This window comes from Fistularia commersonii, chromosome 18, assembly GCF_037954325.1.
Source record: "Fistularia commersonii isolate RoL2024-O1a breed Wild chromosome 18, RoL_Fcom_v1.0, whole genome shotgun sequence".
NCBI lineage: Eukaryota > Metazoa > Chordata > Actinopteri > Syngnathiformes > Fistulariidae > Fistularia > Fistularia commersonii.
In genome coordinates, this window is record NC_141301.1 from 3,670,119 (window position 1) to 3,693,343 (window position 23,225).

Below are 23,225 nucleotides of genomic sequence, written 5' to 3' on the forward strand. Positions count from 1 at the left end.
AAACATTTATAAGTCGCACTGGGGTATAAATCGCATTTTTGGAGGGAAATTAATTTGATAAAATCCAACACCAAGAATAGCCATTTTATCTTGAAAGGCGATTTAAAATAAAAATAGAATAGAGAAATGAATAAGTATAGCCTAGTATAGCCTATATGACGCATAAACAACGAACTGAGAACGTGCCTGGTAGGCTATGTTAGCGTAACATATTATGGTAAGAGTTGTTCAAATAACTATAGCATATAGCACATGCTACAACCAAACAATCGGTGTCACTCTTAATCACTAAATCCAACGAAATCTTCTTCTTCGGTGTCACTTCTGAACAATTTCGCCAACTCCAAAGGTAGACAATGCGCCGCTTCCTCTTCTACCGGTACGTCGGTTACGTCAGAGTCACTTGCAGTTCCAATTATTCCAGCCTTTTTGGATCCCGACAGGATGGCGTCCTTGCTCTGATAGAGAGGCGAAAGCGTTGCACGAAGTGGTAACACCAGGAAGGTCCTCCCACAGAGTCATTTATATTCATCTCCATGGCAACTACCTGGGTGTGAAGATGCAACTGTCCTGTTGACAAGCCTCTCCCGACAGCACGTTGTTCAAGCGCCCGAGTGTTGCGGCCAGCTAGCTTTTAGCCCGCGATTAGCTTTTTTAGTTTTCTTCATTTCACTAAGAGTAACCTCTGCTTTTCGCCAGTCCCTTACAAGTTTCTCACTAACTTCAAACTTTCTCTCTGCTGCTCGGTTGCCGTTTTCAGCTGCATATTTCACTTCTTCCGGCTTGTAACCTGCAGAATATTATTTTCTTATTTTGTTCGGCCCTCCTCAGTTGTTTTTATAAGTCACCCCGAATGTTGATATGATTAATTTTCATAGGTACAGAAGTAGCAGGTAGCATCTTTTTTTCCACAACGCACGTCTGCCATGACCCGCCTCCGCTAAATTTTGATTGGTTGCCGTGTGTGCGTGTGCATGACAATCGTCGCTATATTAAAGACACACACACATCAGAGCAATAGAGCTCAATAATTTAACTCATAAGTCGCTCCAGAGTATAAATTGCACCCCAAAAACTCGCAAAACTATGAAAAAAACTGCAACTTATAATCCAAAAAATAAAATCCAACCATTCACCCTCTCGTTCACCCGTCGTGTTATTTAGGCATCATATAAAGACAAAGAACCGTTCATTCTCGCATTTTGTTCACAGAAATTCACACTTCTTGCCAATTCAAGGTCGCCGGTTGACCTCCTGTGTGTTTTCGGACCAGGAGGAACCCGGAGAACTCGTCCGAAACCCGCGCACGTGGACACGCGGACAATCCGCACCCCCAGTCGGCCTTTCTGTGACTGACGTTCTCGCCTCGGGGCGGAAGCGCGACTCCGCCGTCAATATTTTTGTTTTGTCTCTCCTACGCCGTTTCTTCGTTTTTCAAGCGATCTATAGAATTTATTTTCTTAAATCCCGGCGTATTTCTTCTCAAGTGTCTCCCGGATTTGTTGCCCGCCGAAAATAGCTCCGTCGCAGCTCAGGAAATTTTCCTCCCCCTCCTCGGGTCTCCCGGGAGATGTTTAGCAGCAGACTATCTGCCTACTTTAAGAAAAAAATAAAAGTATTTTTTTTTGCTTTTTCTTTTTTTTTTTTTTTTTTTTTTTTTTTTTTTACAGTAGTTCAAGTCTCCTTCCAGCTTGTTGCACAACTGAAGAAAACAACCAAATAAAGCTGTGGGATCATTATAAATAACTCCCCCCCGCCCTCCTTCGAATGATAAAATATTACTGTAACCTACAGCTTGTGCGTGTTAAAAGATGGAGTGGCTTTCTTGTACTGCTCTCTCTTTCCCCCCTTTTTCCTCATGTGGTTTATTATTCTTCTCCTTGGCCGGCGTCTCTGCCAGCTTTACAACTCCCTCACTCCTACACGCCGCTCGCCCTCTGTTAGGAGTTAAGAGTCGGGATCTCGGGGCACGAGTATCTCCTCGCGCATCTGCTCAGGCAAGAAAACGGGAGACGGAATTACCGCCGCCAAACGTTCGTCACCTCAAATTAATGATTTCCATCTACTCGCGCTCATACGCGGTGCCATCTTTAAAAAAAAAAAAAAAATAGGGGAAAAAAAAAAAAAGAAAAAGCCTGCTTTCGATGATAAGCATGGCTTGCCTTATTTTTCTTGGCCGCTCTCCTGATGGCTGTTCTTCTTTTATTCATGGCGGAGGACCCCCCCCCCCCCCCCCCCCCTCCGGGAGTCGTCGAACGCCGGGGCGCCGATGCCGGGGTTTCGAACATCTGCTTACAGCCAATTAGCGTTTTTCTGTAAAAAGGTTAATACGTAAACAAACAAACAAACAAACCAAAAAAAAAAAAAAAAAAAAGGGGGAAGTAAAGAGAGTTCCGATCAACCTGTGAGGTTCAGCCCAGCTCGCCAGAGCCGAGGCTTGCAAACAATTACGCCGCTGGTACTCAAAGGGGCCCCGACGTGATTGGTCTGTTTTCCTCGCGCTGCGATGGGAGATCCTGCTGTAATTCGGTCTCTGGCCCACGGCTCGCGAGCTACTTTTATAACCCCGGCGGTTCCAGCCCTCTGTAGATGCGCGGCGTTATTAAATCCAGACCGCAAGCGGGACGTAACGGTAGGTTATAGGGCTACACTGAGGCGTACTGTGTGGTATCCAAGTGTTCTGCAGCCATGCTTGTCACTATCCCTCGCACAAAGACGCCACTCCCGAAGCATACCGTTTTCCACGCTGGCAGGCCTCCCGTTAGCCTGTACGCTCCCCCTCCTCTCCCTCCTTCGCGAGCCTCCTCCGGCCCTCCGAGTTTCTTTTTGCCAAAGGGCCTGTTTGGCTCGCGCTCTGCCTCTGACAAACTGAGAGAGAAAAAAAAACAATACAAAACAAAACAAAAGGACGTATCCAAAGAGGCTTTTCGAAAAGCTACCAAGCGCGGCGCTCTCGTGCGACTTTCCCCGGTTGACTTTTATGACCCTTTTTATAGAATTTTGAATTTGCGCACTGTGGCTTTTGGGGAATATCATTAAAGATTATGGAGACTGTTGAATTCATCCTCTGAGATATTTTCGGTTTATTGCTATCGAGCCTAAAAATCCAATCGAGGCTCGAGTTATTTAACCGATCGCACCGTTCTGGTCTTTCTAGGTGACGGCGACGGATGCGGACGGCGGCTCCTTCGGCTCCGTCACCTACTCCCTGGGCTCGGCCATGAACAGCGCCGTCGCCGCCTCCCGGTTCACCATCGGCAAGGACAACGGTCGGATCTGCACCGCCGCCGAACTGGACAAAGACCTGGGCCCGGCCAGCTACGACTTCACCGTTACCGCGGTGGACGGGGTGAGGCGGCGCGTTTCAGAATCACGCTTGATATGAATCCATCGAGCCACATAATAATCTTATAAACACGGCGGCCGTACTTTTCGTATAGACAGCCCGGCAGAGAGGCGGCCAACTGGGCTGAAATAAAAAAAAAAAAAAAAGCAAAGCAAACCATGGTTAGAGAGGCCAAGTTAAAAAAAAAAAAAAAAAAAAAGACTGGGAAAAGCTTCCCCAGGCTGAGTTTCTCCAAAGTTACCATCAAGTCCAATTTATGCCAAATAATAGTTAAAAAGCATAAAAGGTTAAAAATAAAAGAAATGACGGCCATGTTAAAGCAATCAGATGGAAAAATGCCTCAGCTGTCAAGCGGTAATATTTTAACAAGTTGAACTGCAGCCTCCTTTGTTTTTGCCACCTGGTCCAAATGAAAAGCCTGCACTGTATTCTCCCTGCAAGTGAAAAGCCTATGAAACAGATTGTTCGGGCTGCGGTAAGCCCTTTCACCCTCCAAGGAACATGACATATTGCTCTTTCCTGGGGGAAACTATCAATCTATATCCCTGCTCGGACCAACTGGGACCATATTTTAAAGGCCACTCTGTACGTTTAATTCCTAGCAGAGTTCGCTGCTACTTTATTCTTGCACAATTAATGAGGCCCGAATCCTGCTTTCAGTCAGTGTTTTTTTTTTTTTTTTTTACTATTCGGGATTTAATATGTGAAGTTTTTAATGTAATAAAAAGGCTCTTTTGTTTTTCCCTCGCAGGGCGGACTGAGCTCCGTGGCCTACGTCAAGGTGGACCTGGTGGACATTAATGACAACAGGCCCGCCTTTTACCCGGTGAGCTACGCCGTCAGCCTGAGCACGCAGAGCGCTCCGGGGACGTCGGTCGTCAGGGTGACGGCCTATGACCCAGATTCAGGCGAGAACGGACGGATCACGTACAGAACCGTATCTGGAGGGGCTTCCCCGTACTTCACGCTCAACAAAGACACCGGTTTGTACTCCCGCTTTCCCTTGTATGTAGATGTTCCGGATTAGGAAGGAAGCACTTGAACCTTTCCCCATCTTATAACCATGATTTGTTTGTTTCTTATACGGAGCTTGGAATCTCTGAACAACAGTTTTTGTTTCGTTTCATATTCTTTTTTTTGTCTTAAGAAGCGTATTACTAGTAATGTATTGAACCATCGCTGTTGTACATGTTTTGCGCCGCCCCCACATTCTGCAGATGAAGCCGGTTGCCAAGTTTGACGCGGCCGTCTTTTCCCCCGCTGCGGTGGCTCATCCCTGCGGATGCCGTCCCAGCGGGCCGTGTTGAGCCGCATTTTGTAATAACGGTGCATTTTGTGATAAACGTCCAAACTTTTTCATTTCATTTTGTAATAAACTGCCGCATTTTGTAATAAACTGCCCCAACGCATTTTGTAATAAATTTTACCGCATTATGTAATAAGTTATCACATTTTGAGAATATTATTACAGAATGCACTTGCAACTTTTTTATTCTCTAGGAAATGTGATAATATGGAATTTATAGAATATTCTCTGTTAATGCAACCTTTGAATAGTGTACTGATAGTAATTGCTAAGTACAGCTACAAGGCTAATACAGTGGTACTAATAATAGGCCTAGCTTTTACAAATACTTTTAAGTAAAATAAAATACAATTAACAAACCTATGCTTTAGAATTGTTATTACATAATGCACCATGTTATTACATTTCCTAGAAAATAAAAAAGCTGCAAGTGCATTTTGTAATAATCTTCTCAATATGTAATAACTTATTACATAATGCGGCAAAATTTATTACTAAATGCGTTGGGGCAGTTTATTACAAAATGCGGCTTTATTACAAAATGACATGAAAAAGTTATTACATTTTGGACGTTTATTACAAAATGCACTGTTATTACAAAATGCGGCTCAACAGGACACGGCGAGAAAAGTTGGCGGGGGGAAAAAAACAAGCGAGAAAAAGCAACAACTTGTGCTGAACCCGCCTTGTCTTTGGGTTCGTTTCTCTAGGCGTGATCTCCCTCTCTCGATCCGTCTACGGGAAGGCCAACTCGGTGATACCGATGGAGATCTCCGCCCAGGACGGCGGTGGACTGCTCGCCTCGGTCAACGCCAGAGTCAACATCAGTATAGTCGCGGGTTTGGTGGCGCCGCCTGTGTTCGAACAGAACCAGTACTACTTCACCGTTTCAGAGGACGTCCTGCAGGGGACGGTCGTCGGGGTCGTCCAGGCCAACAGTAAGACAGGTAGAGTCCGAAGTTCGCCGTCGTCTTTTCCGACTTTTCCGACTCGTACCATTCAAACGCCCCCCTTAGCCCCAAGTCACGTTCGTCAAAAAAATGAATTTCACAGATTGTTCTAAAAATGGAGACGTAGCACGCCGCGATGCCCCTCGGGCGATGCGGTGACCCGCTCCTCTTTCTTTATTCTTTTAATCATTTTTTCCATCTTCAGGCTCCTCCAGAGATATCGCCTACACCGTCAGCTCCGGAGACCCCGCAGGATACTTCACTGTGGATCCCGACACCGGAGCCCTGAGGACCAGTCTGTCCCTGGATCACGAAACCCAGTCGACCTTTGACTTGGAGGTGCAGGTCCGCAGCGGCAACCCCCCTGCCTTCGGCCAGACCCGCGTGCACATCGCGGTGGCGGACGTGAACGATAACCAGCCGGCGTTCCTTCCGTCGTCCTCCGAGTCCCTGCTTCTGCCGGAACATACCGAAATGGGCTCCGTGGTCTACCGAGTCCAAGCCGAGGACAGAGACTCCGGCGCCAACGGACAACTCTCCTTTGACCTGTCTTTGACAAGCGGCAGCCAGCGGACCTTTAGCGTAGACCGAAGTAGCGGAGACATACGACTGGTGGGGACGCTGGACTACGAAACCGCCCCCCGTTACGACCTGCAGGTGATCGCCAAGGACGGCGGAGTCCCTCAGCTCAGCGCCACCTTTATGCTGGTAGTTCACGTCCAGGCAGAAAACGACCAGGGCCCCGTGTTTGACACCCTCACCTACAGAGTGGAACTAAAAGAAGGCACCCCGATCAACACTCGTTTCCTGCAGGTCAGAGCTCTGAACCGAGAGACATCCGGCTCAGGCTACTCCGGCCCCTTAGCGTATCACCTGCGGCCGGACGGAGACGCCGCCGGCTTCGGCGTCGCCCCGGACAGCGGCTGGTTGTTTGTGAGGAGCGCTTTGGACAGGGAAGTCAAGGACATATATCTTCTAACGGTTCTGGCCAGTTCGGGTCAGGGGCAGTTGAAAAAGACGGGCAGCGCCACGGTGCGGATATCCGTGACGGACGAAAACGACAACTCCCCTCGGCTGACGCAGGAGAGGGTTTTCATGGCGGTGAGGGAGAACCTGCCGGCGGGGACGGGCTTCGGACACGTCTCGGCGACGGATCGAGACAGCGGTCCGAACGGGCGCCTCGGCTACCGGCTGCTGCACGCCGACCGCAACTTCCAGATTAACGCCAACACAGGTTAGTGCAAAGACCGGACAAAAACCAGCTAGAGGTCACACGACATGTACACTCTGCTAACTAACAGCGTGCACTCGGTTATTTTGGCAGAAATGAGAAGGCTAGCGGAGACTTTCAAGTGAGAATTCATCAGTTATTGTGAATAGAATATAATGTTTTCAATACATAGGCAGTTCTTGCACATTATATAGATATGATCGCGGTTTGGGGGAAAAAAAAAAAAGAAAATAATGTGTCACATAAATATAGCGACGCCTGACAGCGGTGAAAAATGGCCTAGATGGAGGTTCAGACGCCGGAAGAGCCGTTTGCTCGTGTCGTGTTTTTTTTTTTTTAATTTTTTTTTTTTTATTTAATTCACCCCGACGCGGGCGCTCATGAGTAATTGAATTGATGCCTCCAGTCGGTTTGACATTCAGCATATTACATTGTGTTGGTGGAACTAATGTTCAAATGCCAAACAAAACATATCGCCTTCTCTGTACTTGTCCAACCAAAATTAAATTTTCACACTCAGTGATATTACATTTTTTTTCTTTTTTTTTTTTCCTCGCCGTTCTTTTTGTTTCTATGTCTAAGGAAAGACCAGCGAGAACTTTGATTGTATGGAAATAAGCTCATTAGTGGTGTTTTGACCTCCGTTTATGACTCTTCGCGGGGTTGAAAATGAAGCCAATGGAAGAGTGGGCAAATAAAAGCGTGACTAAGCTTTATTAAAACAGAACCGCCCGCGTTTTTCGGCCGATGAAAGAATGCCCGTTTGCGATCGCGTTTCCCGGCCCGTGCACGTTTTGTCCACGTCGCTCACGCGTGCACGGGGCGGCTTTTCGTTCGGCGTGAGGTCCTAAAGAGCTGAAAAACTGCGCGAATCTTTGGACCGAGGATCCGAAGCAATCCGACGTGAGGAATTTGTCTCTCGCCGTCGTGAAAGCTTTTAAATTATGCAGTGAGAAACGCTGCTAAATTACAAGAACTTGCCGAGTCATCTGTAAAAGATGAGAGACAATGGTTGGCTTTCCCGCCCCCACCGTTATAAAAAACAGATGATGGTGACAGCAGAGCATCTTACCGTGCCGTAATTGGCCTGCTGAGCCCGCTAGTCTGCGGCTGGGGACTGATTTGCGATCGTTTTTTGGCTGAGTCGTGAGCGTCGGCGGCATCCGCCAAGCTTTTCTAAAACGCCTTTACGCCCTGCGAGTGCGCGCCATCGCATCCGCTCGTACATCCGCGCCCCGCGGATTTCATCGATCAAAGTGCTCTCGTCGTTACTCCGGCGTCGTGGCGGGAGATCCTTCTCTTGAGACTTCCCTTCCCCCGTCTCCCCAGGTGAGATCAGCACCAGGGCGACCTTGGACAGGGAGCAGCAGTCCAGCTACCAGCTGGTGGTTGTGGTGCAAGACGGAGGCTCGCCGCCGCGTAGCGCCACGGGAACCGCCTTCATTAGCGTCCTGGACGACAACGACAACAGCCCGTCTTTTATTCACAGCCATTCGGGGAAAAATCTAATCGTCATGCAGGTAAAATACCCGACACGCCGGCGGGTAAAAGGAAAATCCGTCGATGTCCGATGACGGTTATCTGTTCTGGGCCCAGGTGTCGGAGGGTCAGCCGTCCGGGGTTCTGCTGGGCACGTTGCAGGCCAAGGACCCGGACGAAGGGGAGAACGGCACCATATTCTACTCTCTGTCAGGTAAAATAAAACTAATAATCGCGTCAGGATTGAAAACAACTCCTCTTTGGTATTTAGTCATGATTAACCCCAGAACGTTAAAATAAGTACCACCATACCTCTTGCACTCCTTACCTCACTGGTTACTAAGACACTTATAGTTTTATCACTTGTTTACTAAGACACTTTATAGTTTCACTGAGACACTTTATAGTTTATTTTTATTTCTAATTCTGCCTTTTTCTTTTTATTATTTATTACTGTTATATTTTCTTTAACTCTGGCACAACAATTTCCTTCGGGATTAATAAAGTTGTTCTTATCTTATCTTATCTTACCATCACTAACGTTACATTACATTACATTACATTTGGCAGACGCTTTTATCCAAAGCGACTTACAATAGAGGACATAAGGACTGCAAATAACACTTGCAAATACAAGATGCACAGGAAATATACAGAACAGTAAGCTTGGGTTAGTGAGTTGTTTTTTTTTTGTTTGTTTTTTTGACAAAGACGTACACATACACACACACACACACACTGTAAAGCCTAACCTTTTTTTTTTTTTTTGACAAAGACATACACAAACGTACACATACACACACACACACTGTAAAGCCTAACCTTTTTTTTTTTTTTTTTTGACAAAGACATACACAAACGTACACATACACACACACACACTGTAAAGCCTAACCTTTTTTTTTTTTTTTTGACAAAGACATACACAAACGTACACACACACACACACACACACTGTAAAGCCTAACCTTTTTTTTTTTTTTTTTGACAAAGACATACACAAACGTACACACACACACACACACACTGTAAAGCCTAACCTTTTTTTTTTTTTTTTTGACAGACATACACAAACGTACACATACACACACACACACTGTGAAGCCTAACTTGGTGCCTAACCTGATCTGGGGTAGCTCAAGCATCAGCGCAGTTGGGTATATTTTACCCAATATGGGTAAATCCTGGATAAAATAATCGGAGGGAAACAAACATACATTTAATAACATCAGTGAGCAGCCTGAAGCTACGCAAGGACACGTAAAACTCAATGGCAACACAATGAAAATCACCCGACGTTAGTGTTCTGGGGTTAATCTTCAGATTAAGGGTTCACCTTTTGGATTCTGTGTCATCCAGGTCCCAGAGCCGAGCGTTTCACCTTGAACCCCAACACGGGCGAGCTCCGTTCGTCATCCCCTCTCAGCCACTCGGAGAGAGCGGAGTACTCCTTGATGGCGACGGCCACGGACAGAGGAGCTCCTCCTCGCAGCGCCTCCTGTTCCCTCGCCATCCAGGTCAGACCTCCGCTGGAACCCGGCCAGTCCAAACACCCTCAACCCACCACCTATTTCGGCTCCGGAGGGGCCGAGCGGATCCGCGTCCCGGGGCCCCTCGCGGCGGCCTCAGACATATCGCCCTCGCTTCTGACAAGCTTTCCTCCTTTTTCCTCGTCCCCTGTGACATTTCAAAAGGAAAAAAAATTCTATCTGAAATGGAAAAGTGGGTCTGAATCAAATACTCCCAGCTGGCTGGTGATGAGGCCCAGCTGTAGACCGCTCTGATCAAACTCATGCTCGATGGCTTCGACGCTTTTTTAATACAGTAGCCCCTTTTTCGCACGGCGAGGCAGGGCTGAGCGCTTGCATGAAACAGTATTGAGACTAATTTATTTAACATATAGAACAGAAAATGAAGGAAGACGTCTAGAATGGAAGGCGCGCACGTGGCTTTCGTGAAACCAGAAGGGCTTATAAAAGATCCGTCCAATGAGTTTTTAGATGATTTGAATGATGTCGCTGTTTACCCCCTATAATATTATTATTATGTTTATCTTTTTTTGGCAACGTAGGACACGGCGGCTTTCCTCACCAGCCCGTCCTTCCGTTTTTTTCAAGCGATGGCTTGGAATACGTCCGATCGGGTTACTTTCTCGCGGTGACACGTAACGTCCGATTTACTGTGATTATCGTTAACGGGCCTGTTTTTCGTTTCTCTGATAAATTTATCGCGCGCCGTTTTTTTTTTTTTGTTTTTCTGCTCCGGTATAAGAAATATTCTCAACTTTTTCGGTTTTCCGTTTGGATTGAAAAATGTAAAGCTGTCGTCCCGGTCTGGTGTTTAAACGTCCGCCGTTGTTTTGGTTCCATCGCAGGTTCTGAGCATCAACAAGCCTCCTTCGAAGACCAATTCGGTGTCCCTGTCCTTCAACTCCCTGGAGGAGGCCAAACCCGGCTCGGTCATCGGCTCGGTCCGCCTCCACGACAGCGACGCCGTCGGGGAGGGCGAGGTGACCTACACGGTGGTGGGGGGCACGGCCAAAGACGGCACCTTCGTTCTGGACCGTCAAACGGGAGACGTTTACCTGGCTCGCCCCCTGGACTACGAGCAGGACGCGCACTACACCTTGAAGATCGAGGTAGACGACTTCTCTCAGGCGCCGCCCAGCAGCACCATGGTCCAGCTGGACATCGACGTCAAGGACAGCAACGACCACGTCCCGCAGTTCCCCGAGGACCCCGTCACCGTGGTCGTCTCCGAGAGCATGCGGCCCGGCTCCTCCATCTATACCTTCCAAGCCACGGACAAAGACGGCAGCGGACCCAATAGCGACTTGAGGTACTCCATTCTTTACCAGTGGCCCGACGCACCCGGTCTGCTGACCCTCGACCCCGTCAGCGGAGTCCTCTCCCTGGCCCGGGAGCTGGACCACGAGGTCACCTCCAACTTGATCCTGGTGGTCAAGGCGACGGACTCCGCCCCCGACGCCAGCCGGAGACACTGGAGTTCCGTCACGGCGAGGGTTTACGTGACGGACGAGAACGACAACGCGCCGGCGTTCGGCTCGCCCGCCGCCGTCAGCGTGATGGAAGACCAGCCGGTGGGCTTCGTGCTGCTGTACGTCATGGCCGGGGACGCCGACCAGGGAGAAAACGGACGGGTGACCTACAGCATCCAGTCAGGGAACAACCAGGGCACGTTCAGCCTCAACCCCAACACCGGTGAGCCAATGGGATCGCGAGAAAAAGCGTGTTCGTGTGTGTCCCGCGTCGGAATGAGATACTTTTGTCTTATTTTCAGCCCAGTAGTTTCCTTCCCCCCCCGCATTACCTGCTCCTCCATCTTTTTGTTTCCACCGCCCGTCTGGAATTTCAGCTTACGCTTTCGGTCACACCGAAACATTTTTTTCGACCTAAAAAAAAAAAAAAAAGAAAGAAAAACATCAGCTTTGCGTGTTCGTCCTAATAATTTCCAAACCACTTCATTTTATAGCGTTTCGTATCCACTTGCATTTGTAAACAAACCCCCCCCCCCAATCGTCGCAAACAATCCACCGCCGTAAACACACACACACACACACCGCTTCTTCCAGGACTCTGCTTGCTTCTGAGCGCCGCACAACTCTTGCTTCACCTTTCATGACTTATTTCTCTCAGTTGGAGGCCAGACAGACAGAGAGGCCTGCCAAATATGAAGCGCACACACACACACACACATGCATGAGCAAGCACATACACAACCCATCATCTATGAAAGACCAAAGAGCCTGCTGCTCGGGCTTCTGGGAACCATTACGGGAAGGATCGGTTACGCATGTTTATATGTGCGCACGTGTGAGCGTAGGCATGTTGCGCATATGTTTTTGTGTGCTTGCATCAGACTTTGTCACTTAGTCAACGCTGACCTCGGGCTATCAGGTCCCGCGGGCTTTTATTACGGTGTCTTAGCCACGTGTCGACATTAGCTCCACCCAACGGACGTACGGGGGCGGAGACGTTTAGGGTACGTCGTGCGCGCTTCAGCGCCGCGCGCTCATCTTGAAGTGTTTTCGTGCACACTTGTTATTTGTTATAACGATGACAGAGTTAATCCCTTGAGCGCCAGGTTTGCTCCCGTTTTAAGGTCAACGACCGGAGACCTCGGGACAATCCCCGCTCACCCCGGGTTTATTGCTGCGGTATTACAGTGAACCACAATACAGGGAGCCGACATTACGAGCGGATAGAGCCGAACAATCGTAAACATCCCCATTATTCACTGTCAGAAGGAGCGCCATTAATCCAGCTTTTGAAACAAAAAAGGGTGTATATCAGTTTTAAAAAAAAAAAAAAAAAGAATTATTTTGTTTGTTTTGTTTTTTTTCACTCCCGCAAATCAAACGCCGCTCGGAAATACCTCGCGAAAATGAGACAAAACAAATGAGTTTGTTTTCTCGGCATCTTCTGATACCCGCACAGTAAAAAAAAAAAAAAAAAAAGAAGAAAAAAAAAAAAAAAAAAGGATAAAAGGTTGGCACCGCAACGCAGAGTCAAGAATTTGGAATTGGAAACGTCCAAAAAAGTTTTGTTTCCACTGCCCACGTGTTATCAGTGACCGGGGATACGGCGAGATCAGAGAAGAAACGCGGTGAGAATATTCCAGCCAGTAACTCCTACCAGATTAAAAGCTTAGGGGCAAGTTATCTCAGTGCTAGCAAGATACAAACAAGTGCACACACACACACACACACATACACATGCACACATACAGAAGAAATGTTAAAACCAAAACAGCCCTGGCTCTCTTTCTTTAACAGTTGCAGCTCATTTTAAAGCATGGAAATGAACTGAATCAATGCAAGCTCTACCCTCTCAGGGCAGGATAATGAAAAGGCAAGAGTGCCCCTAATTTCGACGGAGCACGGCAGGCCTGGCGGTTGCGTGTCAAGACCGTGTGTTTACGGCTTCTTTCTGAATGGCTGTGGCGTTCCCCAATGGAAAATCTCGTAAACTGTGGCCAGACAATTGGCCCGTTCCAGCAGCGGCGGCGGTGGTGGTGGTAGCGTTCAGGTAGGCAAAAAGCAGTGTGTGGAGGGTATTTTCTTTGATTCGGCCCTCACACGGAAACCGACTCGTTTTACGCAACGGCCTCAAACACACTCAGCTGCGGAAAACGGTATTTTCGGCGTCGTTTTGTGTAAACGATCTGTCCAAACAGGAAATCGCCTCTCACGTTTCGCGTCTCCGCAGGTTCCCTGTCTATCTTCAAACCCCTGGATCGGGAGGAGCAGGACATCTTCAACCTCACCGTAGTGGCGGAGGATCACGGGACGCCGCGGCGTTCCGCCAGCCAGCTGCTCTGCGTCCAAGTGATCGACGTCAACGACGAGGCGCCCTGGTTCGAAGAGAGCCACTACGAAACACAGCTCTCGGAGAATCGTCCCCCGGGGACCGCCGTGCTGAGAGTGTCGGCCTCCGACCTGGACCAAGGTGAACGGAGATGCGGTTTTTGTTTTCTTTGAGAAAAAGCGGTCCGGTAAATAGAGGACGACACACAGGCGGGAATGTAAAATGATTCCCCCGTCGATTTAGACGTCAACAAATAGCCGAGTATGAGCATCTTTTTGAAGTTGCAGCGTCGTGTCAGCAGATGTCAGATAGCGCCGCGTTAACATAATTAAAACAAAAACCCGCATCATCTCATTCGCTGAGGTCTCATTAATGCGGCCGAGATTAACAGTTGGTTTTAATTGAGAACTATAAAAAGCCAACGCATTCCCTTGGACTTAGTCAGCGCACATAAAGCAGAGGGATAGTAAAATTTGTCTCCAAAAGCACTTAGTGAAGTAAACAGATAGGGCTGCCAGAGTTTTCTGTTAGTACACAATCTGGTATCCAGACACCTGAAGGAGGCGCGTGCGCTGCCAAACAGACAGCACGAATAATTCCAAAAAAAAAAAAAAAAAAAAAAAAAAAAGGGAAAGTACACAGTCATTAGCAAGGAAATTTTATGTAAATTGAAATTTTGGACAGATTGGATTCATATAGTGCCAAATCATAATACGATTGGACGGCGCTCCCTTAAAACCTAATGTTCCCCCATGAGCGAGCGCTTGGCGACTGTGCCTGAGGAAAAACCGCCTTTTGCGGAAACTTCGGATAAAAATCGGAGCTCGATGCCGGCGTCCTTCTGCCTCGACCGGTAGATAGAGACCGACGGAGATCACGCACAAGTGAGCTCATACTGATTATAACATTACCGCGAACAATTACGTTTTTCTAGCTGACACGATACAATAATAGCTGGCAGGACCGATGGGAACTTGCAAAATTAGACAGCCCGGGGACTCGGGAGAGGATATGAAGTTACTGAAGTCAACGTTATTTCTGGTTTTCATCAAGGATCCATTTTTCTGTGAAAAGCTTATTCACCGTGTGTGTGTGTGTGTGTGTGTGTGTGTAGGAACCAACGGGCAGGTGACATACGGCGGTATATTAGTGGAGGGTTTCACCATCAACCCGGTGACAGGGGTGATAACAACCACCGCGCCACTGGACAGGGAACTCCAGGAGTTTTACGCCGTGACAGGTAAAGGCACCGACGTGGAGCGAAACATCCCTGCTTTGTACGTCAACCCTTTTAAGTACGAAAAAAACGAATGCAACGGCGGGTTCGATCAGGAACGGCAGCTGCTCGGCTGCACACAAGAGCTGCAGACTCCACTCTGAACAATGTGGGGATCCACTCCAGGCTTCCGCGCTTAGAGTCTCCATCTCATGCGCAAACACGAAACCTGTCCTCTTGTCCTGCTGCCGCCTTTGTTGAAAGACGGATTTGCGGCGTGGCGGGGGAGGCAGAGTGAACCGCCGGTACCGGTTTTTCCGCCTAGATCAGGGGTGTCAAACGTACAGGCAAAAATGCATAAAAAGACATGGATTTAATTTTTTTTATTACATTGCAATTCAAGAAACATCCACTAGGGGGCGCACTGTTTCGGTCAGCGTAGAAGACAAGCCGCATCGGTGAGACGGACCAAACAGCATTGTTACGATGTTGTTTCTACCCTGTTCTCTGCCACCCCGCTACGCCGTCATTAGCCAAAATGTCATTATCAAAACAGAAAGAGGTTATAATTTTCAAAGAAAAATGGACTACGTCCTATTTCTTTACGGAGACGCACTGGAAACCTTTGCGCTAGTCGTGTTTGCAACAAGTTTTGGTATTTTAAGGGATGTAATATTCGGCGCCACTGCGAGACTCATCACAGCGAAAAATATAACAGCTTGCAAGGACAACTGAGAAGAGATAAAATCAACGAATTGCTGGCGGGTCTGAGGAAACAGCGGTCCACTTGCACCCATAGCTAGGAGGTCAATGAAGCAGCGCTAAAAGCCAGCTACCTAATTGCTAGCGAAGTAGCATTAGCATCAACGCCGTATTCCGACGGTTAAAAGGTGCATGACGAAGGTGGCCGAACTCGTATGTCCCGAGAAGCGACAAGCTTTTACCAATATTAGCCTGACGAGGACAACCATAGCAGAGAGGATTTCGGAACTATCGGAAGATCTAGACAGCCAATTGAAACAAAGAGTCGAGTCATTTATTGCATTTTCCGTCGCAATTGATGAGAGCGCTGACATTTCAGACGTGGCTCAACTGGCCATATTTATTTGTGGAGTTGATGAGACATTGACTGTTACTGAAGAGTTTCTTGACCTATGACCTACGATGTAACCTAATGTTCTTGTACTTCTTTACACCAAAACAAAGGAAAGACATGATATTTTAGTTATTCATAGCTGAGTACGCTATAATTTGTGGCCCGCGATGTGAAATGAGTTTGACACCCCTGATCTAGATGGTCACTGACTCGCTCCCGGCAGAAGTCAACCTACCTGCAAACTCCCGACCCCGGTCGTCTCGCTGCCAAATACCCCCTTCTGATGCTATCTGCCCGTGACTTGTACCCGCCGGCCGGCTATGATTAAAACAAAACCCAAGTCATGAATGCCCCCTTTTTCTTCATTTGTCCAAATTTGTATTTCAAAAACAGGATGGCATTACATTTGACTGCACGGAGGAATTTGTGAAAACATCCCAGATGTTTTTGCCGTTTGGGACCAAGGGGCCCCGGGTGCCTATTGGCTCATGTTAATGTCATTTGAGTCCAGAGACGCTGCTGAGCCAAGACGGTCCAATATCCCTTTTAGACAGAACTCCAGAAGGTACCAAACAAATGGACTGTCCAAAGACGTGTGTTAACTTTTGGAATCCGGGGAAGTGTCAGGGTTAATAAAGCACCGAAAACCACCGAATAGGTGAACTTCATCTTTAATCATCTTAAATTTGTCAGGGTCATTTTTCAAGATGTCCTCTTACTAACTTCATTAATATCGTTTCACCGGGCCTCTTAAACTGGAACTCTATGGAACCCCTTTTGTCCAGGCCTGCTTCTCATTTTCAAAACCTGTGATCGAGCCGTCTGACATTCTTTTTTTCCACAGTTTACGCTAAAGACGGAGGCCTTCCTCCCAACTACGCCAAAGCCACGGTGAGGATCAGGGTGCTCGACGAGAACGACAACGCCCCCGTCTTCGGGCGGCTTTACTACAGCATCGAGGTGCCCGAAAACGTGGAGTCGCTGCTTCTTTTCACCCTCCGGGCAACCGACCAGGACGCAGGGGACGGCGGGGAGATAAGCTACAGAATTACGGGTGAGTTGTTTTTCCGATGACGTCGTAAAATATCTCTCGTTATCTTCGCTGACCGTGCTGTTCTTCCAGCCGGAGACCCTTCTGGAGATTTCCGCCTGGACCAAAAGTCGGGCGCGTTGTCCACCTCGCGCCCCCTGGATCGGGAAAAGCGAGCCGTCTACACGCTGACCGTCACGGCTCTGGATCGAGGCGAGCCTCCGCTCAGCAGCACCGCCACGGTGGAGGTGAACGTGCTGGACGTCAACGACAACAGCCCGCAGTTCCAGAGCAGAAGCTACACGGCGGACGTCTCGGAAGACGTGCCCATCGGCTCTTTGGTGCTCGAAGTGAAAGCCACCGATTTGGACCAGGGGCCGAACAGCCAGATCGTGTACTTCCTGAGCCGCGGCTCCAAGAGCATGTTCATCATAGACCAGAACACCGGTCGCATTATCACGGCGGCGCCCCTCGACCGGGAGAGAACCGCTTCCTACACCTTCGAGGTGTGCGCCGCCGACTCGTCGCCTTCCAACCCGCGCAACTCCACCGCCCGGGTCACCGTGCACATCCAAGACGTCAACGACAACGCCCCCTTCTTCATCCAAGACCCGCTCATTGTCAATGTCTCGGCAAGCGGCGTGTCCAACCGGAGGGTGCTCGCCACCATGAGGGCGGAGGACAAGGACTTCGGGGCCAACGGCTCGGTGTTTTACCGTTTCGCCCACCCGGTCAAGGGCTTCGCCATTAACTCGCTGACAGGGGACATCCAGGCCACGGAGAAACTGCACGGTCTGACGCAAAGCCAGAGGACGTTGATAGTCCAAGCCATGGACCAGGGCAACTCGGCGCAGTCCTCCCTGGGGGTCGTTATTGTTTACATCAGGGAGCAGAGCTACACGGGGATTCGCTTTTCGCGCGCGGCACGAGACGTCAGTCTGCAGGAGAACGCCGCGGAAGGTTTGAATCACTCGGTGTTTAGTTGTTTTTTTTTTTTCTTTTTCCCTCCTCTCAAAATACGGGGCAATTGAGTACAGTTAAATGGTTCAACACTGTTTATTTCATTTTTCAGGCACGGTGGTTACACAGACGCAGGCCCAGTATCCAGATGGCTCTCACACCGGTGTCAGCTACAGTCTTTTCAGTGGAAACAGGATGCAATCCTTTGGAATAAACACCATTACTGGTAAGTGCAAAGATGGCAGCGCGCACCATAAGAAAAAAAAAAAAAAAAAAATGCAAAATATATAATGCCTGGCTCATTGCCGTTTTTTTTTTTCTGAATCAGGCGAAATATGGGTCCAGAAATCCGAAGGGCTGGACTTCGAGGAGACCCCGAAACTCCGCCTCGTGGTGAAAGCGGAGACGGCCTCCTCCAGCTCCTACATGGCCGTTAACATAGTCCTGCAAGATGTCAATGACAATTTGCCACGCTTCCAACTCCAGAACTATGTAGCTTACATTCAAGAGGCGCAGGGATACGATTTTCCAATTATCCAGGTGCGGTACCTTGTCCCCCAACAGTTTATTATCGTTGGCTGTCGCTGAGGTGTGAAGCCGTGGACTTCAGAAACCTGGATAGTTTCAGAGCTGTGGAGAAATGACTGTTCATTTGTCCGTGCACTCAAAGTCTCTTCTGTATGTATGCACTCGTGTCACGGAGCCAGCTCCGTGTAAGTCTTTTAATGAGCTCGGACGCCGCCGCCAATGTTGCCGGATGGTTCGCGTTACGCCTTAAAAACAGCGGTTTCAAAGAAAGCCCGTGTCTTATTTTTCATTTCCGAATCCGCGACGCTCTTTTCTTCAGGTTGCGGCCGATGACCTGGACCAGGGTCAGAACAGCCAGGTGACCTATTCCATCAGGTCGTCGGCCATGAGCGGTTTGTTTAAGATCGACCCGCAGACCGGAAGCATCTCTACGGCGGCCATAATGGACAGAGAGATCTGGACCCAAACCAAGTGAGTTTATATGATCTGATTCCATTTCCACCTGTAGACACAGTGCAAATTGCAACTTTTCACTTTCCATAGTTGAATTGAATATAATCTGCACCGGCTAAAAATAACTAAATGACTATATTTGTACATACGTATATATAAAGGCTGCATTTGTTGGTATACAGCAGGTGTCCACGTTGTAACATGAGATATTTACACAGGAAGGTGTGACACAGAAACTTTTTTTTTTTTTTTCATTTTTAATTAAATACATACTGGTAACATCCACAAAAACTTGCTGGATTTTTTTTTTTTTGTTACAGTGCCTGTAACATGGCTGAGAAAGAAGACTAAAAAATAAATAACACAGGGAAAAGTTCATCCATTAATTAAAGTCGTCTTCTTTGATGTCCGAATTGAACGGCCGCAGAATTTCACAGTAATTTATTAGTCCGATGTGACGCGGCTAAATGTTTTAAGGCTCGTTTGCCCCCCCCCCCAAAAAAAAATCCATAAATTAGCCGCATCGTTGTTTAAGCTGCACTGTTCAAAACGTGGGAAAAAATGACGGCTTATAGTCAAGAAATTACGATATAAATTACGATTCCATCCTTCCCGCGTGGACTTCGCATGTTCCCACCGTGTCTGCCTTGGTTTCCTACGGGTTCTTCGGTTTTCCCCCACAGCCCAAAAACACAAAGGAGGTTCTTTGAAACTGCACCATTTATGTGAATGAGGGAGCGAATGGTCGCATATTTCTACATCAGACCAGGGCATTTTACGGCCCGCGGGCCACATCTGGCCCATTTTGCTTTTTTATCAGGCCCGCCAAACTATTTTTTTTTTTAATATTTGAATAAGTATCTTCAATCAATATTGAATTTAGAAACTCCTTATTTTTTCCTTTTTTTTAAATTTTGTACATAGGAAATAAAGTTGGTACATTTATATGATCATTTATGATTTTAACGTTGTAATAAAATGCCAAAAATTTTAAATATTTCAATACATTTTTTTTTTTTTTGTTCAATTTACATGCTACCTAGTTGGCCCGTGCATAAAAATTAAAAAAGAAATATGGCCCGACAGCCAAAATAATTGCCCACCCCTGTTCTATATGGATGGGGGCCCTGTGATCGGCTGGCAACCGGGTGAATCCCAAACTTTTCGCCAAACGACAGCCGGAATAAGATCCGGCACCACCATGACCCTCGGGGAGCAGTTTAGATCATGAATGAAAATAATTTTCCCTTGATTTTGGCGCCCCATGTGGACAAAAATGGCCCTAGCGGTCCAATAATAGAGCATTTGTTGTGCAAGAAAATCCGAGTGAATTATAAATTAGCGCACGCATGCTTACATTTCTAGATTGGTAAGAGAGCATCCTACCCGAGTGCTTTATATATAATGTTTTAATGCGCAAAAAGTACAATGAACCACGATGACCTCACCACCTCAATTACGTTGTGCAAGGTTCGCTCGATCACAAATAGCTTTTTCAGTTGCCACTGTGGCTAACATCGGGTCTTAAAAAAAAAAAAAAAAAAAAACACTTTTGAAAATGTGATTGTAATACTCGATGCACTCACCTCCCTGACTGAGACAAAAAGGCTCTCTGCTGAGCGGCAGCTTTTCTCTTCGCTAAAAGTAAAATACCCGTGGTTGAACCTGGTTCGTACACGGTCGTCTTACTCTTCGACTATTCGTTTTTCGCTTTTCTTAGTTCTTTGTATGCGTCTTCCCTATTTGTGTGCGGATACTCGTGTCCCATGTGGGAAAATAACACGAAAATCAAGATAGCCTTGGCAAAAAGCTCCATCTGCTACCTTTGAGCAGGTTTATGTTCTTGGAAAACATCATCAGATACAAGTTTGTGTATCAGATGTAAAATTTTTTTTTTTTTTTTTTGTTGGAAAAATGTTATTTGTTTGACTTTTTTTCAGATGGAAAGGGAGTGGGAGGAAAATAAATTAAATGTTTCAGGTTGAGAAAGAAAACGCGATCGAGATTAATGGCCAATAAATATTCTAGCACTACGATCTATTAAAAAAAAAAAAATCTCGTTAATATTTGAAAACCCTACGAAAAAACCTCTGAAATGCATAAAACGGCGACGCCGGAATTCACAGTTATTCCTTTTCTCAGGCTTGTCGTCACGGCAACGGACAGAGGGACCCCGCGACTCGCCGGCTCCGCCACCCTCACCGTGATCATCATCGACCTCAACGACAACAGCCCCATGATTCCCCTTCCTCGGGAGATCAGAGTTCCCGAAGGTGAACCATTTTCCGCCGCTTCTGTAATCTACCGTATTTTCACAACCATAAGGCGCGCCGGACGAAAAGGTGCAGTCTCAGTTACTTGTGCCATTACTGTATTTAACTCACACATAAGGCGCACCTGATTATAAGGCGCGGGTTTTGTATACAATCCACGCCCACACTTAACGTTCTCATGGTGTCCTCTGCTACGTTCGCCTTCCAACAACAACAACACACACACAAGCATACAAGTGTGCGTTTTTAAAAATAGAGCGGGAGCAAAGCTGAGTTTGGTATTCGCATCTTTTTTTGGCGGTAATCGTCATTAATCAAACCCGTCGAAGTCCTCATCCTCTGTTTCTGATTTGAACAGCCGCGCTAAATCTCTATCAAACATGCTAGGTTCGCTTTCTTCCCTGTCAAAGTCGCTTTCCGTGTCGCGCGGCTCCACTGAAATGATGCCGGCTTTTCCGAAAGCTCGAACGACAGTGCCGGCAGACACGTCAGCCCGAGCATCTACAATCCATTCCCAAATTGTGGCGTAACTCGCCCGGCGCTGCCTTCCACTCTTAGTAAAACTGTCGTCTCCAAGAAGACTTTTAGTACCCATTGTGCTTATGGCTACAGTATGACTCACCGTGACGTCGAAGTGAGCAGCACTTCGTCCATGTTGGTGATGTAGCTGTGCAGGATGTGTTTGTCAGCGATGTTTTCAGGGTTGTTAAAACAACAATGTTCTTCATAACGCACATACCCGTTCTTTTACGTACAATCAACGCCCTCAGTTCCCCCTTTAGCGTTCTCATGGTGCTCTCTACTACGTCCGCCTTACAACAATGCACTATAGGGCGCACTGCACTATAGGGCGCACTGCACTATAAGGCGCGCCGCACATTTTGAAGAAAATCTAAGACTTGTATGTGCGCCTTATAGTCATGAAAATACGGTAATCACAAAGGTTCTCATCCCCGGTCGGCTCAGCGGGGGGTTCGGCCAGAAACGCCCGGCCCCCGCACCGCCCGGATCCTCCGTTCATTTCCTGTCCGTTAAATAAACGCCTTCGAGAACAGGATATTTCTGCACGATGAAAAGTAAACTTCGGTTCCTCAAATGTCTTTTATTCAATAAAAAAAATCATCGCCGTGTTTCCTTCCTTCCCCTGCCGCCTCCGAGCAGACACTCTGATCGGCACGGTGATCACCCACGTGACGGGAAACGACGTGGATTCGGGGCCGCCGCTCTCCTACACCCTGCACTTGGACGGGGACAGTCGGGGCCTGTTCGGGATCCACTGCTACGGAGGCGGCGTGTCCCTGACCGGCCGGCTGGACTACGAGGAGAGAACGTGGTACACGTTGACCGTCCGCTCGTCGGACTCCAGACATCAGAGCGAGGCTAATCTGACCGTGCTGGTGGAGGACGTGAACGACAACGCCCCCGTTTTCACCCAAGATCTGTATCAGGTGCGACTCGCCTGCAGATGCGACAGTAGGACGAGTTTGAAGCATCTCCGTAACCCTCCTCTATGACTTCCTGTGCTTTTCGCGCTAGGTGACCGTGTCGGAGCATCTCCCGGCTGGCAGCGCGGTCGTCACGGTGACAGCCACGGACCGTGACTCCGGCGACAACGGACGGATTACCTACAGAGTAATGTCATCGACAAGGGGCCTCTTCTACATCGACCCGAGCAACGGTAAGATGATTTTTGAGTTTGTTTTTTTTTTTTTTTTTTAAATAATTTCCTCCGCAAAATCCCTTCTCATCAAGTTTTAGACTTTGAATACACACTGTGAAGTTTTGATAATATTGATTATTGAGCACAACAGATTTCTCCTCTCGCACAGCCGGCTCTGAAAACCATATTTGATACGACATTTGAATAAATAATGTTTAATTATTCCACAGGAGGCCGCGATCACAATGACGGTTACGGTCACACTTTGAATTATAAGTTCATTTTGTCAGTGAGTTCCTGACTCAATTCGCTTGTTAATCAAATCAAATTTCCCCATTGAAAAGAATTCAAACAGTATAAATCTTGTTTC

The 23,225-nt window shown here is 47.6% G+C and overlaps 1 protein-coding gene across 1 annotated transcript in view; it reads left to right on the forward strand.

Moving 5' to 3' along the window:
• The window catches only part of LOC147224195 (protocadherin-16-like), a 105,190-nt gene that overhangs the window by 75,725 nt on the left and 6,240 nt on the right, over positions 1 to 23,225 (forward strand). Inside the window, exons 3-20 of the mRNA XM_086164951.1 lie at positions 3,158 to 3,349; positions 4,098 to 4,329; positions 5,363 to 5,611; positions 5,820 to 6,836; positions 8,163 to 8,353; positions 8,430 to 8,526; positions 9,672 to 9,829; positions 10,687 to 11,533; positions 13,541 to 13,780; positions 14,754 to 14,879; positions 16,796 to 17,005; positions 17,075 to 17,941; positions 18,054 to 18,167; positions 18,270 to 18,481; positions 18,789 to 18,940; positions 21,065 to 21,195; positions 22,357 to 22,643; positions 22,732 to 22,873. Of these exons, the coding sequence (XP_086021077.1) occupies positions 3,158 to 3,349; positions 4,098 to 4,329; positions 5,363 to 5,611; positions 5,820 to 6,836; positions 8,163 to 8,353; positions 8,430 to 8,526; positions 9,672 to 9,829; positions 10,687 to 11,533; positions 13,541 to 13,780; positions 14,754 to 14,879; positions 16,796 to 17,005; positions 17,075 to 17,941; positions 18,054 to 18,167; positions 18,270 to 18,481; positions 18,789 to 18,940; positions 21,065 to 21,195; positions 22,357 to 22,643; positions 22,732 to 22,873 (5,464 nt within the window). The remainder of the gene's footprint in view (positions 1 to 3,157; positions 3,350 to 4,097; positions 4,330 to 5,362; positions 5,612 to 5,819; positions 6,837 to 8,162; positions 8,354 to 8,429; positions 8,527 to 9,671; positions 9,830 to 10,686; positions 11,534 to 13,540; positions 13,781 to 14,753; positions 14,880 to 16,795; positions 17,006 to 17,074; positions 17,942 to 18,053; positions 18,168 to 18,269; positions 18,482 to 18,788; positions 18,941 to 21,064; positions 21,196 to 22,356; positions 22,644 to 22,731; positions 22,874 to 23,225) is intronic.